The sequence below is a fragment of the Sciurus carolinensis genome, chromosome 17, assembly GCF_902686445.1.
Source record: "Sciurus carolinensis chromosome 17, mSciCar1.2, whole genome shotgun sequence".
NCBI lineage: Eukaryota > Metazoa > Chordata > Mammalia > Rodentia > Sciuridae > Sciurus > Sciurus carolinensis.
In genome coordinates this window covers 32,253,296-32,270,814 of record NC_062229.1, presented here as the reverse complement: position 1 = coordinate 32,270,814, position 17,519 = coordinate 32,253,296, and the positions used below count along the sequence as shown (strand labels likewise).

At 40.0% G+C, this 17,519-nt stretch overlaps 1 protein-coding gene across 2 annotated transcripts in view; it reads right to left on the bottom strand.

Annotated features, from left to right (window-relative positions):
* Trank1 (tetratricopeptide repeat and ankyrin repeat containing 1) overlaps positions 1-17,519 on the bottom strand; it is a 96,426-nt gene that overhangs the window by 62,811 nt on the left and 16,096 nt on the right. Inside the window, exons 2-4 of one of the 2 annotated variants that reach the window (XM_047531907.1) lie at positions 10,094-10,225; positions 6,519-6,645; positions 2,388-2,538 (exon numbers count right to left, since the gene is read on the bottom strand). In XM_047531907.1, coding sequence (XP_047387863.1) covers positions 2,388-2,538; positions 6,519-6,645; positions 10,094-10,225 — 410 coding nt within the window. The remainder of the gene's footprint in view (positions 1-2,387; positions 2,539-6,518; positions 6,646-10,093; positions 10,226-17,519) is intronic. The other variant, XM_047531908.1, reaches the window with a different exon arrangement.

Sequence of the window (17,519 nt, the reverse complement as noted above, 5' to 3'; positions counted from 1 at the left end):
CTTAAGGGAAGTTACAAAACTCACGTCCCTTAAGAAAAATGTGATAAATATTATTGTTACCCAACAGATTGAAACTATGATCACTGAAGATAGGTTTCATGGCATATCATGCAGTTGGTTCATGATAAAAATCAAGACTGGAACTGAGATCTACCAACTCTTCTGGTCAATACAACTTCTAACCTAGTGGCCCATCAACCTATCTCATGATCCTCTGCATCACCCCTCTTAAACTCTAGGATAACAATGACCAAAGGGACAGGCCAAGTGCCAGAAAAACATGGCACCTCTTCTGGGGTTATTAACTTCAAGGCATAAGTAAACATTAAAACAGACATACAATGTATGAAAAGATACAAAATATCCATAAATTTATTTTTCAAAATTTAGAAATTGGGCCATACCCTCCAAAAAGAAGTACTTTGGTAGAAAAGTGTCAGATGTATTTATTGCCCTAAGAAGTCCTGTTAATTGCCCCCACTCAGGGTGGGGGCATAACAGAAACACTAGGGCTATCTTAAGGTACAGTCACCAAGAAGCAGTTTTCTGAATTCCCATAACTCTAGCCTGGCTTCTGACAGGACAATGGCTTGTAAAAGATGAAGAAAAGACAGTGAGGAAGTTCAGAGAATGGGCTAAGCTATTAGATTAAGAGGAAAAAGAGGTCATCATTGCACAAATAAGAATAAAATTATGGCATTTGCTGGTAAATGAAAAGAACTGGAGAACATTATACTAAGTGAAATAAGTCAGACTCAGAAGTCAAGGGTCAAATGCTTTCTCCTATGCAGAAGCTAGAGTTAAAGAAGAAAAAATAAAAGGGGGTGGATCCCATGAAGATAGAAGGGCTATCAGTAGAGTAGATGAAGGGGTTAGGGGTGGGAACAAGGAGAGGAACTATGGAATGAATTGACCAAGCTATGCTATGTACATATATGAATTCCACCTTTATTTCTGTCTATAAAGCACCAATTAAAAAATAATAAATAAATGGAAGACCAGTGGAGTAGAAGATAGGGAAGAGGGAAAGAGAGGACAGGAGGTAAAGTGGAAGTACTGGGGATTAAAATGGAGCAAATTATATTTCATGTATGTATGAATGTCAAAAATGAACCCATTATTATGTGTAACTATAATTCACTAATAAAACATTTAAATTTTTTTTTTTACAAAAAAGGCGAGCTTTGGCCACTGTGAGCAAAACGCTGACTATAGAGCTGTGGCTCACCCACACCTGTCTGGAGACCTCAATTTCTCTGTCTGAGGAACATGGTTATGCCTGCCTCTAACCCTTCCCACGGCAACTGTGCTAACCCCCTCTCTGAGCCAACCTAATCAAAATTCACAGGACTCCACTAACAGACCACAGAAGTGGCTTTCCCCCAATAACACTGGGAACAGTTGAATTGATAACAGTTGAGTCAACTGTTAGCAATGATTTCCCCACTTCTGAAAGTCAAAGACCATTTCTCAGTATTTCTACTATGTACTTTTTTCACATTCTAATACTATGAAAGGCACATGTCTTACAATTGATGCTTTCTCTCACTGGCAAACCATAAATTAATGGCACATCTTAAATCAGTGCAATTTAAGTTTGATCAAACACAATACTTGAAAACAAAGACCTGGACATTGGCAGAACTTGACAGTGTAAGTCACATTATGCTTGATAGGCTTCTGGTTTTGCCTAAACTGCACCACTGACAAAATCATCTCACAGGCCAGGTCACCAGAGTGATCTAATGCAGAGACGCGGAAGGTTCCCATAAAAGTCCCTCCTAGACCGAGTGGGTAGGACCTCTGCTGAAATGGCTGCTGTACCAGACAGGGAGCATCACAGTGTGATGCAGAGCATCCATTATCAGCTTTCCCAGAACCATCCATCAGCCCTTCCAGGTTATTTTCATGGCAAACAAGAGTATTTTCTCAACAGATTAGAGAAATACACACAAAAATCACATAAGACAAGTGATACACACAGGAAGCTTTGTTGACTCATGTCTTTATAAAAACAAGGAAGTCTCTCTCTCTCTCTCTCTCTCTCTCTCTCTCTCTCTCTCTCACACACACACACGCACGCCCGCGTGCATGCACACACACATACACACACACAGAAAGAAATCTCTATAAATAGCAATACAGAAAACTTATAGGGTCTGAAAAAAAACTTCAAAAGCTTAAAGTCATTTGTACAATAGGACTTCCTTGTTTTTACAAAGCCAGAGCCACCAAAGCTTCAAGAATGCTTTCTAATATGCAAACCAGTTTCTTTCAAACTATATACTTTAACCCCAAAGAAACAACATGGAACTATCTCCCCACAAGGCATTCAAATAAAATAACAGTAATTTTTTAAAAAGTTAATTCCACCCAGTTAGACTTACTGCTCATAGTGGTGAAGACCCCAACAAGGAAATCAGCAACCTGTGTTTGGTCTTGGCCACTCTGCAGGAGTCTCAGACCCTCGAAAAACATGCGGGCTGCTTCATAAGGCTGGAGCAATCGCAGCAAGGAATAACCAGCTCGGTAGTACCCCTGGAGCAGGAAAAAAAAAAAAAAAGCAAAACTGTAATGTCCCCATCTCCTCTAACCTACTGCTGAAAGGAAAGGCAAGATTGGTGACATGGGGAATCAACTCCAGAAGCCTCATTTCCATGCAGGCACAGGTTTCTAACAAGCACAGGCTACGGGGTTTCCACATTATATTCTGTGCCATATTCTCCCTATCATGTCGTAACTGCCAAAAAAATACAAAATCATGTTCAAATCTTTAACTTACTCAGCATCTAACATGTGACACAGAGAGAAGGAAGCAGGCTTGGTTCCAATTATATGTGGAGCTTATTATTCATACTTCTAATCACAGTCTGGGCCAGACAGAGGAATGAAAAAATTCCCATGACTGGTATTCAGGAAAAAAATGAGATTTTCATGTAAACACAGAAATTGTTTCCTGCTCCTTTCAATCAAAATAAACACAATTCCTATGGGGTATGTAAGAAAAAAAAATGTAATGACAAGCACTGAGGTTTACTGAACTCTGTATTACAGGCAATATATATGAGGCCAAAAAATTTTGATTTCTATAAAGATTAATAAAGAAAAATTGTCTAGTTTTGCCTACATACAAATTGAAGGACTATAAATAAGGAAAAATGATACTACCTTCACCAATCTGATCATTCAAATTAGTATTAGGAATCTAACACAATGACTTTCAAAGATAACACAAAGTGTTCACAACTGGGTTCATAAAAAGGAAAGTACATAAAAATTTCAATTAATACCAAATCTCTGATTATTACTGATTTGTTTTAATCTTCATTTGAAAGTTTAGCCAGGCATGGTGGCACGTGCCTGTAATCCCAGCAACTTGGGAGCTAAGGCAAGAGGATTCAAGTTCAAAGCCAGTCTCAGCAACTTAGTGCAGACCTGTCTCTAAGTAAAATAAAAATGGGCTAGGGATGTACCTCAGTAGTGAACACCCCTGGGTTAAATCTCTGGTACCAAAAAAAAGTTCAAAGACCTCAGGTTAACAATCAGAAATAAAGAAGAAAATGTATTTGTGGTTTATGCCCCAACCAGGCAAGCTGGTACAGATTCTCTCATTTCTTTGCCTCCTAAGATTTAAATTTCATTTTTTATTTTGGAGAGAGGTGAAGGGGATTTGAATATGCCACCTTGGCATACAGATTATTCTAAACTGAAAGAATTTAAGATTCAACGGATTAAAAGAAGAAGCCTTCCCAGAGTGTAACTGACTAAATGCAAAAACTCCTAAGAAATGTTTTTCCAGAAAAGTTTCAAGTTCATGAAAAAGACGGAAAGTTGGTTCCAAGATGGACCTGCACAAAACTTGCTAAGACTGCCCTTACCTTCCTTTTGTTTCCTCATATATTTACTGTCCCACAGGTCACAGTCCTAGAAGTCCTTTCCCTTTGTCTTTTCACATCTCCACAATTTATCACTTTGTTAAAAATTACAAATAAATTTTCAGGCCTATTCTGTTCTTTGGGACTATTTCATTTCTTTTCTAGAAAGGTCCTTCTGTCACATAAAAATCAGCATCAAAAATAAAATTGGCATACTTTTTTCCTGGTAAACTGTCTCTTATCAGTCTAGTTATAGGGGCCCAACCACTGCATAAAAATGGTAGAGGAGAAAAGTTTTTCCTCTTCTAAGGAGAATAATGGAAGTGGGGAGCAGAGAGAGACACACAGGATCCATGTGTAAGAATGGAGGAGTGGCCCTGGTGGCAGTACTGTCAGGATTGTAGGTTTGGCTACTCAAAGAAGCTCAGAACATCATTCAGCACCCCTTGCCCCTTGGGCCACAGCCACAACTTCTGGGATACAGACAAACACCAACTACTCCCTACCCTGTCCTGCTTAGAAGATGGGACAATCCTGAAATGCCTTTGGGAAGAGTTTCTCAGGAATGCACTCCATTTTTAAAATTAGTAACTTCTAAAATATCCACCCTCCAGGCTGGGGGTGTGGCTCACTGGTACAGAGTGCTTGCGAGGCATGCACCAGGCCATAGGTATGAACTCCAGCACTGCCAAAAAAAAAAGGAATTCATCCTCCAAAGGGAGGTTTAGGGGTCAGTGCCTACTTATAATGTAAAATATCTACACTTCTCTCTCAGGGTGGGAGTAATCACTATGTCCAGCCTCTCCACCCCTTTTCGTTGCAGTCTGTTTCCAGCAATCATACACAAATGCCACTAAGGATATAAAAATAACTCCTACTTACTGAGTGCTAACAACTTTAGTTACTGTTAACACAAAAGGACCGAGCCAGGTGCAAACTTCATAAATCAGCATAGTCTTTTTTCGGCAATGGAATCATGCCTCTGATGGACCCACTTTCCTGGTGGAAAAGGAGCCAGTGGCCAAAGGGGGAGTCTGTGCTTATATAGGTTACACTGAGAAGTAACTTAATTATTGACAGAGAAGGTCTAAATGGAGGGTCTGAGGTCAGCATTCAGTATCTGGAATGTTTTCACTGAGACAGATGGAGGATCTGGGGTCATTGGTCAGTATCTGGGATTTATCTTTACTGGGTCAGATGGAGGGTCTGGGGTCAGCAGTCAGTATCTGGGATTTGTCTTCACTGGGCCAGGTGGAGGGTCTGGGTCAGTGGTCAGTATCTGGGAAAGGATTTGTATTGGGAAGGATCAATGCTTTGGCCTCTTCCCAGAGACTGTCATTCCAGACTTGATGGATATGTCCTCCCCAAGGCCTGTCCTGTCATTGGGAAAGAATGTATTGGGGAAGGATCAATGTTATCAATGTATTATGTTCTTCTTCACTCCCTCTCCCCAGGCCACACTATTTTGGGGTTTGTCATTTTCCATATCCATCAGTTACTGTCTCCTTAAGCCTTGAAGCAACTCTAAGACATAAGCATTATCTCAGGTTACAGTGGAAGAAATTCAGGCTGAGAGAAGTGTAATTCAGCCAAACTGCTGAAACCAGAACACAGCAGAGCATGAGATAGAAAGGCCTAGGCTTTTCCACTTGATTGTGGAGGCTCTCTGAAAATTGTCTAGACCACTAATTTGACACTTAATTGCCATTTGCTTCAGATAGCTCCATAATTGCTATCTGATTTAAAGTCTCTTATTTTACTTGCACCCTATTCCTCTCACCAGCTTGCAAGTGAATTACTGAAGGGCTGGGATGGTGTCCTCTGCTCCTTTTTTTACCTTGAAGAATCTGTTTACCTATGAACCTACCTTGATGCGTGGGCACTAGGACTGGGGTGTAGCTTAGTGGTAGGGTGCTTGCCTAGCTTGCACAAGGTTCTGAGTTCAATCCCCAGTATTGCAACAATAACAAAAAAAAGTGGACACTTAGGGCATTTTAACCAAAAATGACCTTAAAGCATCTTCTGTGACCTCTCAAACTTCCATGATTCCCCCCCCAAGGGGCTGAATTTCTACAATAAGAAATTCTTTCTGAAGAACTGGCATCATGTCATCTACCCAGCTTGCATCTGAAAGAAAGCTTGGCTATAATAAAACTTACAACAAAGAACATGAACAGATTATGATATAACTATTTCAGAACAATATGAGCCCCTCCAGAATCTCACTACCCTCCAGCTACCAGGAGGCCAAGCTTCACTGTCCCCAAAAAGCAAGTGACTAGATAACAATGGTTTTATTCTTTTCCAGACAATACTTACCTTCCTTATGGGCCTCTGTCTGAAGTACAGAGAACATTGAAGGAGAAGCATCCCTAGCATGTCCATTAAAAAAAATTTAAAAAAAAAAAAGGAGGGAGGAGAGAGCAGGAGAACAAAGGAAATCTAAAACATACAAAAGGGGCAGGATACCCCCATTTCCTCGGAAACCCAGCTCCAGGGTCCCTTCTCTTTGGAGAAGGATATTTCTGTTCTATCCTTTAAATAAAACTTGCTTTCTATGCTTAAAAAAAAAACAGGAGGGAAAGAGGCAGGTTAAGAAGAAAAGGGCAGCAGCCACCACCCAAAGTTGCCACCACCCCATACCTTCACATAGGTTGGATCCCACTGGAGACATTCCTTGGCAGCAAGAAAGGCCTCATTCCATTTTCCAAGGCTGTAAAATGCATTGGATTTGTTGCACAGCAGCACAGCCAAGTCCCTCGGGGGAACCCTGTGAGAAAGAACAAAATGGTGGTCAGTAAAACAAATACAGAAAACATTCCTTGAAGGCCACCCTGGCATCAGGAAGAGGGTTCCAGCAGGAAATGTCTCAATTATGCCCATCAGATCTGGCCTCTGTAGCACCCCACTAGAAAACCTAGAGCATTTACAATGTATAAATTTGTCCTTCCTCACTCCCAAATTCTCTGCAAGTGTTCTCAACACCTTGGTTCCATCCCCCATTGATCTCCACAAATCTTTTTATTTTTCAGAGATTGCTGGAGAAGATGTTATAAAAATGGTCACTGATCCTACGGATGGGAGTTCCCCTGGGTCTTTACAGAATCCAGAGATGGTATGAACCACTCCACAAGGATGCTGGTGCTGAATGAAAGAAGAGCGAATCACAGGAAGGACCTTGCAGAACACGTGACCACTCCATATCGATGGCCAACTCTCAAAATAGGCTGCAGATAAGAGACTCCTGCAGGCTCTGGGAGCAGGGTCTATGGGCTGGGAACTCCAGGGTCCTGGTACCCACAGTGTAGACAAAAGGGAGGCAAGGGCTCTGGGTGAGTGAAGCCCCAGCCCCACAGACTCCTGCCTGTAGGGAGGGACACAGCTAAAGGATGGCCAAAGGGGAGCCCTCTAAAGCAGGGAAGGGCAGGGACCCACTCTTGCCTGGGTCCATGGGTAATACAGTAGCAAGGTTAGAACTGAAACCAGGTTGGAAGAAGTAAGATACAAAATATATCAGTGTCAAGAGAAGCCCGGGTGCCACTAAAATATAAGACACACAAAGGAGAAAAGCAAGACTTATGACTTTTGTATTTTGATATTTTAATCGTAAAAATAACACGAATCACTGTAGAAAAGTTAGGTAATGTAGTTAAAAACAAAAATGAAGTAAAAATCACCTCTATTATTGTCCCCACCCTTGATTTTCTGTGTATCTGGCTTCTTTCGCTGCCTATTAGTCCTTTCAGATGAAGGGATAAAACTGGAAAAGCAGGTGTTATCATGAGACCCATGAACACAAGTATAAGTGACACCATAGTGTCTTTTCCAGCTGCAGCAACTGTTGGCTACATCTAGGGGCTCTCAACGCACCCTTCTCCAGAGATTTACCCTCAGACTAATGAGAGCTGCCCTCTTCCCAGGAAGTTATAGCATGATATGGACTGATTTATGCCCCCCACAATTCATATATTAAAGCCCTAACCCCTACTCTGACAGTGTTAGAGATACTGCCTTTTGGAGGTAATTATATTTAGATGAGGTAGTAAGGGTGAGGCCCTCATAACAGGACTAGTGCCCCTAGCATACTTGCTTTCTTCTCTCTCTGCCATGTGAGGACACAGGAAGAAGGTAGCCATCTATAAGCCAACAATAGAGCCTTCATAGGGAACCAAATCATCTAGCACCTTGATCTTGAATGTCCAGTCTACAGAACTATGAGAAATAAATTCCTTTTGTTTAAGCTACCCAGTCTACAGTGTTTTGTTATGGCAGCCCATTCCCTATGACAACCCTGAGAGGTTAGATAGCCTATAATGATTGATACAGCAATAAAAAGGTTAGCCCTCTTGTCTCAAAGTGGAACCAGCTCTGTGATACAATTCATGGCCTGGAACTTCCAGTGGAATCAGGCAGACTCTATCTCCGGTTCATGTACCATCCCTGTTTAGAGCTTTCTCCCACCTCAGCTTGCTTCCCTCAGTCCCATTCTCCTGAGAGAACTCCCTCAGAAAATCAAATACACCTTAATCCCTATGTTTGCCAATAGTAGAAGGAAAGTGGGCAGCAGGAAGTGGGCAAGGGGACAGTGTCATGAAGGTTCCATGAAAGACAAGATGTGAAGGCCCAGACAGAAGTCCCAATTAACGGTCACACACAGGTAGTGGACAAGCTGAGATACGACCACAAGCAGTGTGGAGTCAGTCTGCCATCAAAACCACTCTGCTACACTACCTCACTAGAAAATTTGAATGTTTTATACTGAATAAGAAACTCTAGGCACAGTCTGACACAGTCCTGATCTATACCAGGTTAAGACAGAACAAGAGAAACTACAGGTATAAGTCAATCACATTCAACTCAAGTTCATTTAGAGTTCAGACACCAGGGATGATAGAGATGGGAGGCGAGAGCTGTTTTAATAATTTAATTCTCAGAACAATTTATACTGTGTGTACACCTCAGATGCCAACTTCTGTTCCCTCTATTACAGCCATTCCCCGACCACCAAAAAAAAAAAAAAAAAAAAAAAAATCTGGAAACCTCTGAGGGTTCCAAGACCATTTCAGATGGTTTACAAGGTCAAAATATTTCCACCGTTATAGTATGCCAAATAATGGCTCCCAAATGTAACCTTTTACAGCAAAAAGGACTTTGCAGTTGTGATTAATTTATGGATCTTGAGAGGGAGGATAATCCTGGATTATGATACAATCACAAGGACTTTTAGGAGGGGGAGACAAGGTGAGACACTACTATAGGAAAGAAGGCATTGTGGTGATGGGCACAAAGATTGGAACAATGAGCTTTGATGATGGAAGGGGACAAAAATCAAGGAATACAGGCAGTCACTGAAAGATAAAAAAGGCAAGAAAATGGATTCTCCTCTCAGAGTTCCACAAAGCAGCAGCCCTGATAATACTTGATTTTAGTCTCATAAAGTTCATTTCATACTTCTGACCTCCAGAAATACAAAAGAATAAATCTGTATTGTTTTAAGCCACTAAGTTTATGGTAATTTGTTACAGCAGCAACAGGAAACTAATAGGACAATAATACTAAAACACCAAGTGCCTTTTTCACACTCAGTCTCTCACAAGAATACACAGAATTTTCCAGAGGCTACATAATGTGATATCACAACAGACTGAATGCAGAAGCAGGTGACAGAAGCAATCTTCTACTAAGGCAAATGCTGAGGAAATTTGCAAAACTGTGCCACTCTTTTTTTTTTTTTTTTTTTTTTGCCACTCTTCTTACAAAACTTTGTTTTGAAAAATACAGTTACTTTTCATAAAAACCTAACAATGGATCTTGGTATTTTTAATCAGTTAAAAATTACATATTTTAAATCTTTCTCAGTTTTAAATTCTAATTTGGATTATACTGATGGCTATAACCTACATAAACACACAAAGGGGTAAAGGACAAGAAAATCAAGTTGAAAGAAAGAGGGTTCAGGACTTCACAGAAACTGTAATCCCTTAACCAGACAGAAGTAGAAGCTTTTGTTATGTTTATTAACAGCCCTCTGTGTTTCGGTTTCTGTTTCCCTTATTCCACTAACATTCTCATTCAACTTCTGTGTTGACAATGCATAGGAAGTGAGGGAGAAAGGAAACAGAAACAAGATGGTGTGGTAAGAAATGAGAAGAAAACATAAACAACAGCGTACTCATTTATTTATTTTTTTAAAGTGGGTATAAAATGCAAATACTTACCCCCATTGGTATAACTGCAGGAGAATCTGGATGGCTTCATCGTACTTTCTGATGGCCAAAGAGAAGTTCCCATTCTTAAGAACCTGGTTGCCAGATTCTTTCAATAGCTCAGCATAAGCTGCTGGGTCCATCCTGTAGGGGACGAGGAAAGGCTTGCTGCCCGTGTGGGGCAAGTTGACGTTCACCTTTGTATTGCCAAGAGTCTAGAGAAGGAGTTGGTTCATTCTGGCCCCACCCACCTTCAGAGACCACACCCTGGCAACACCTCTAACCAACAGGGGACCAACAGGGTGTCTGAGAAGACCTTTTCCTTAGTTCTTTTCTGACCTTGGGGGCAGCCAGAACATTCAATTTATTAGGTGTTAATGATCTCTGCTGGAGGCTGTTTCCATGCATGGGACAACATGAAACTGGCAGGTAGTAAGCACTACTCCTACAACTGGTACCATGATTACTCTCTTGTCTCCCATCACCAAAGCCCATAAGGAGGCACTATCCCCACTGTTCAGATGAGGAAACTGAGGCCCAAACAGGCTCAAGTCACTTGCCTAAGAATCTAATAATGGCATTTCCCAGTTGTGACCCCAGATCTGAACAATTCCAAGCTTCTGTGAATAAGCAAGACTCCATTGACAGTCTTTCTGCCCTCTTAGTGGAATGGGAAATGCAGGTGCAGTTTTGAATGCCCATTCTCCTGCTCCACTCCCTTCCTAAAACACTTTAAAAAAAAGCATTTAAGTGTTTGAACCTGAAGTTGCCATTGCTAGCTTATTTGTCCATGTCCCCAAGGGTACCTGCCTCTTTTGGGTCATGATTCCTGACTTATTCATTTTTGTGGCTCTGTGACCAGGACATAAATGTACTTAAATGTCTGTGGTGTAACACTTTGAATGCCCGACCCAGAAAGGAGGTACATTATTGATTTTCTTGGGTGTGGCCAAGGGACTGGAGAGAAGTACTTGGCAGCCCTGACCACATGCAGGGACTCAGCAGAGGCTGAAAAAAGGCAGGAAAGGAGGGTGCCTAAGAGAGCCTCCAGAAGCAGCTTTCAAGGAGACATGGAAAAGGAGGAGGTCAGAAGAGAAGAGATGTCCCCTAGGAGTTTCCCTTCTCAGGATCACAGTGGAAAAGGCAAAGCAGTAGGGAGAGTCTTAAATAGGAGGACAATTCAGGTATTCATACAGAGCATATACCTACGAGGTTATAAAATCTAGAGGGTGTCTTGACCAACTCAATTCTTGGACAGATAATATTCCTTATTGTCTTTATTTAGTTTTTTGAATTGATAAGCAAATTTAGCAAGATCTCTAGGTAGAAGAAAAAGTTACTATACTTGTAACAGTGATTGACTTTATGCTTTGAATGTAGCCCTTGCTGCTCTGCCACTGCAATTTATTTTTAAAATGGACATGCTTCTTTCTTTTCCTCTCTCCCTGCCCCTCCCTAATCTCTCCCCATCTCTAATTTCAGGGGAAACAGGATTACCTTTCTTCCTCATCCTACTGCAGATTTATCTCTTTGGCTATTCACCTACCATAGGAACAAAGTAATTCACACTTTGGGTATGATACCAGAAGATCTCAGAAATGACTATCTCTCAAATTAACAAGTTAATTACAACTCTAACAGAGAACATGTAGAATGCCGCCTTTGAATCACCTCTATAGAAGCCACCTGTGTTCCTGCTGATGGGTAGAATTCCAGCCTTTGGGATAGGAGTCCCTGTGTTTCTCCTTTGCTAGCAAAGCAATCACCCTTCTTTTTCTTTTTTCTCAAAACCATGTCCTCATTATTGGATTAGCATTGGGGACAAGGACTGAGCTTTCAACAACATACTTCCAAGTTTCAGCAACATCTAGAAAATGACATTTAAAAATCCACACCAAGCCAGATCATCACCTATGAAATAACTACTACTTTTCCCTACTGTCTCACTTCATTTTCTGTTACTTGAACAGAATAAGTATTAATTTATATTAATTTATAATGAAAAGAGGTTTATTTTGGCCCACAGTTCTGGAAGCCCAGGAGCATGGTGTCAGCATCTTGTCAGCTTCCAATGATATCCTCATGCAGCTTCAACTCCAGGCAGAAAGCAGAAGAGCAAGTGTGTGTGTGTGGAAGAGAAACGGGGAGCAGCCAGAGTAGCTAATCCAATCCTGAGAAAGTAAGAACTCACTCCTATGAGAATTTACCCAGTCTAGTGAGAAAGACATATAAATTCCTCTTAAAGGCCCCATCTCCCAATGCTGCTACTTTGCCAACTAAAATTTGCATTTGATATTTGACCAGTAAGCTACTGACTGCAAAAACTAGGGGACAACAATGTATTTCTTTGACACTTAGATGGAAAGAATAATAGAAAGATGGAGAATCTATAAATTAGAAGAAAGAAACACACAATTCTTTCTTTTTTTTGGTACCAGAGATTGAATCTAGGGGCCCTTAGCCACTGAACCACATCTCAGCCTTTTTATTTATTTATTTTTTAATATTGTCTTTATCATTTCAAAGTTCAGCAGAGTATTGGTAGAAGGAGCAAGACCAAGCAGATATACATTGTGGCTTGATTTAAGCACATATAAGCTCATTGGAAATGGGTTTTTGAATTGTGCTGCATTCCTTAGGCAGAGCTTTTTCAGAATGAGGCATACAGACTCCTGAACAAGTCAGAATACAAAATTCTACCTACACTTTCAATCCAATAATATCTAAATTATATGACTCACGTTTACACAGAGATGACTGAGGAAAACATGAGAAATATGAAAAAAGTGATTTGCTAGGGTACAGAGATGTTTCTCTTTCTAATACTGTCAGCCATTTTGTCCAATAAATATTCTTTAAATTGACCATGATTAGAAAACAAGAACAAGAAAATCACTGTAACAACTGACGAAGGGTCAATACCTTTTCCATTGCAAGAAAAGACCAATATTCTGACCAAGATATATGAGTCCTAAAGAGAAAATTCACAGAGGAATACAAAGTAATTGCCAAATACATGGATAGTGGATAAACAGGATCATCCTCACTACTGAGTAAAGAAATAGAAAATTAAACAAGGTAACATTGGAAAATAATGAAAAGAATGATCCCAAATGATGACTCACTGCTTGCAGGAGAAATATACTATGTCATAAATAGATTTAGCCTCACTGATGTTCACCTTGGTAAAAAACTGTTCCATGGTACCTAATAGATTTAAATCAGTTACAGAATACCCATGCAATAGAAAGTCAAGTATTTATTTAAAAAATCATGTTGTAAAAGGACATCTAATGATAAAAATAAGTTAGTAAATGAAAATACAAACTACATAGAAAGGTATGTGATGTCAAATTTAAATTTAAATATATTTGGAATATATTTAATGTATTGAAATATGCCCAATATGTTAATAGCCATACCATTGTAATTAGGCAGGGTTTTAATTCTCTTCTGTTTCAGAGTTTCCAATTGCTGTGCAATGTATCACCTTAATAATCAGACTGCAAATGTTATTAAAATGAGACTCTTGCTGGGCATGGTGGTATATGCCTGTAATCCCAGCAGCAAAAGCAGCCTTAGCAACAGCAAGACCCTAAGCAACTGCCTCTAAATAATATACAAAATAGGGCTGGGGATGTGGGCTCAGTGGTTGAGTGCCCAAGCTGAATCCCCCATACCAAAAAAAAAAAATTAAATTAAATTAAAAAATAAGAGGGGGGGGGAGATTCTTTAAGGGTATGCTTCTACTGTATTTGCAAATACAATAAAAGCTGTTCACTTCAAAATTTTTTTCATACTCCTTTAGAGACTAAAGCACCTACTATACTAAGCACCTACTGTGTGCTTTACATTACTGTGTCTTTCATTCTTACAAGAAACCCCATGAAGTAGGCATGTTTACATTCCTGTTTTATATATAGGGAAACTAAGGCAAAAAAAAGTTAAGCTACTTGGCACACTCACATGGGAAAGTGGTAGTTCTGGAATTTAGGCAGCCTGACTTGAAGAACTAAACCACACTCTGATGAGCCAGGAAGAAACTAAAATGGTAGCACCAATAAAATTACTGCAGTATGTGATATTTAGGGTTGGTACCAAGCAGTTACTGCCCTGCACTTTCAATTTGATTAATGATGCAAAAGCTACATAATACATAACGACAGTTTCACACCTGCAGTGTTGACTTTCAGTCAGTGTCACCAAGTGACTGAAAGTTCAAAGTCCTGTTGTTGGAAGGTGTCACAGGTTGCCTCACTATGTTGAGGAAGCAAAAGCAAGAAAAATGCAAATATACTTAGTAGATTTAAAATAAGCAAGTTTGAAACACAGATTCAAAAAAGTTGTGGTTTTTATTATCGTGCATATATGCTGTGTATGTACACATGAACTTCTATAACTGACCTATAGGAATAGAGTAAAGATTGTAAGTGGTGGAGTTCCTGGGGAACTGAGATGGGCAAAGGAATGATTTGCCTTCATATTTTTCCAGATACCACTTGAATTCTTGACAATGAAGGAGTTAAACCATGTACCATCTCAAAATATGCCAAATTGGTATGTTGGTTATTTCAGGTTGCAGTCATTTGAGGATCTGTAATTGCAGAAAGGCCTTTGACCTGGCCTTCGCTACATGCGGCAAGTCATGAAGATTCTTTCAGGAGGGATGTCCTTCACATACCAAGGCTGGAAAAGAGCCTTGATCACCACAGGCTGGTAAGTGGGGTTACAATGAACCTGAATAAACAAACTTTAACCTTTATCCTTCACTAGCTTCTTCATCTTCCTCCCACATATATCTCCTGGTAACTTCCTTTGAGTTTACTGCCCTAGTCCAGATATCCATTTGTAATGTCATTCCTTCACAGATTTATTATTCTTTGTCTGAAAAATATAAAAGCATCATGCTTTGGTCATTTCTTTGAACTTCACTCCTATGTACATGTAAAACTGATAAAACTTTTCTTCTCTTCACACGATAGTTAGTTCTTACATTAATTGAGTTCCTAAATCCAGCCAAGGAACCCATGTAAAAACTAAGGGAGTTCTTAAGCAGAGCTCCCCTCTATGTCAACAAATTTATTTACTTTTTTTGGTGCCCTTCTTTTTTTAAAATTAAAATCCTTTCAAAAGACTCCAAAGCAGTCAATGATCCATTATCAGTTCTGGAATGCTGGGGGAGAGACAATTCCCACTGAATTCGAAGAAAACTCCTCTTAAAACTGAGTCTTTCCTCTTCCCCAGGAAGGGGGCCAGAGACAGTTCAAATTAAGAATCCAAACTCAGAACTCATTTTGAGGACTCAAATCTATTTTCTTTGCTATCTTTTCCCCACATACAAGGAAGGGATGCAAATTTGGGAGAAGAGTAGGGATTTTCTTAAGAAATTCATTCAAAATCTTTCAGAGGCCTCTGGATAAGTAAAGGGCTATTCCAAAGTCTTTCCTACTCAGGTGCTAAATGGAATAAGAAGTCCTCTTCACCTTGCCACTGGCCTCAGCGGTCTCACTGCCTGCCCAACCACCAAAACCCAGTTAAGTGGCCTCCAAAAACCCACGGCTGTCCCAGTCTAGCTGATCCCCTTTGTCCATGAACTTTAAATGGTTCCTCTTAATAGACACAGCCTCATCCACACCTGACTACATGTACATCAAAGACAAGATGGTAAAAAAAAAAAAAAGACAAGATGGTGATTCTAAAACCAGTTAACTAGTCCAGTTCTGAACTGTCCTTCTACAATTTGCATCCTACAAGTCATACTTCCAGTAAAAAGAAAGCACCATAAATGTCTCCATCCCATGCAAGGTCTCTTGACTACATGCCTCTTCTGGTGAAATCTCAAACACTCACCTAACATATGTGCTTCCCAATAGAATCTGCAACTTTCAGAATGCCCCAATCCTATGCTAGGCACTGTGCTGAGTATCAGAAGTCTGAGGGTAAAAGGATAGCTACTATCCCCACCAGAAGTTTGTTGTCTGTTAGGAGGAAAAAACATTAAATAAATAACTACAAGAATACTAGTTTTTTCTTCTTACAAAGAAAAAGTCAAGGGTATAAGAAATCATGTAACAGGAATACAGCTCAGATTATAGGGGTCAAAATTCAAGACTGTCAGGGGCTAGGGTTGTGGTTCAGTGATAGAGCACTTGCCTAGCACATGTGAGGCACTGGGTTTGATCCTCAGTACCACATTAAAATAAATAAAAGTATTGGGTCCATCTACAACTAAAAGAAATCTTCAAAACATTCAAGATTGCCTCTCTTGGAATTGACTTTTAAAGCCAAAATTCAAAAGGAGCAGATATCCCAATAAAGGGTAGTGTCTAGGAGAGAACAACAGTATATGCAAAGGCACTGAGTTTCACAGTTCAAGACAGGTGAGGAGGGTGCAGAAGTGAAGCTGAAGGAGGCTGCAACAGACAGAAGACCTAGGATCTTGAAGGACTTCAGAGGGACTTGGAGTTCATCTTAAATGCAACTGAGAAAGCAACAATGTCCACTGCAACTTTCTGTGACAATGCAAATGTTCTGTTCTGCACTATCCAACACGCTACCTGCATGCAGCTATTACGTGTATGGTTAAAATGACTGAAGAATGCATTTTAAATTTTACTTAATTTTAATTAACTTTAACATACAGAGCCACATTTGGCTAGTGGCTACAGCACTAGGCAGTAAAAGATTTGAAGCTGGGGATTAATAAAACCTAAGGGATATTTCTGAACATCCCGGCCAAAGGCAAAATGGAGAAGAATGGTCCAATAAAGGATGAATTCAGGAGAAAGAGAGAGGAAGATTTGCTGATGGACTTCATAGGAGTGAGAGTAGGGGGCAGGAGAAAACAACTTCAAGCCTTTTAGTCAAACTTTACTGTGCCTTATACAAATGGGGACTTTGATTCTCAAATATAAATGTAATACTACTGAATTTTCTTTTACACACACATAGTCTACCCTGCTGTGAAGAACCATTCTATGTCATTGACCCTAATGGGGTAAAACATTTAATACCAGTAATCCCAAAGACTTCAGGAGGCTGAGGCAGGAAAATAACAGGCACAAGACCACTCTTAGCATCTTAGACAGACCCTGTCTCAAAATTTTAAAAGATAATACAATAAGAAGGGCTAAGGATATAGCTCAATGATAAAATGCCCCTGGATTCAATCCCAAATAACACAAAAAAAAGAAAAACCCAAAAAGAAAGGCCCAAAGAGCAAGACACAGAAGGAAAAATAGTATATGATTCCACTTCTCTGAGTTGTCTACAGAAATAAAACTCATACAGTCAGAAAGCAGAATGGTTGACTGGAGTGGGGTGAAGGAGAAATGTGGAGTTATGTCTAATGGATACAGAGTTTCATAGTGTTGCAAATGAAAAATTTCTAGAGATCAAGTGGACAACAGTGAAAATGTACTTAACACTACTGACTTGT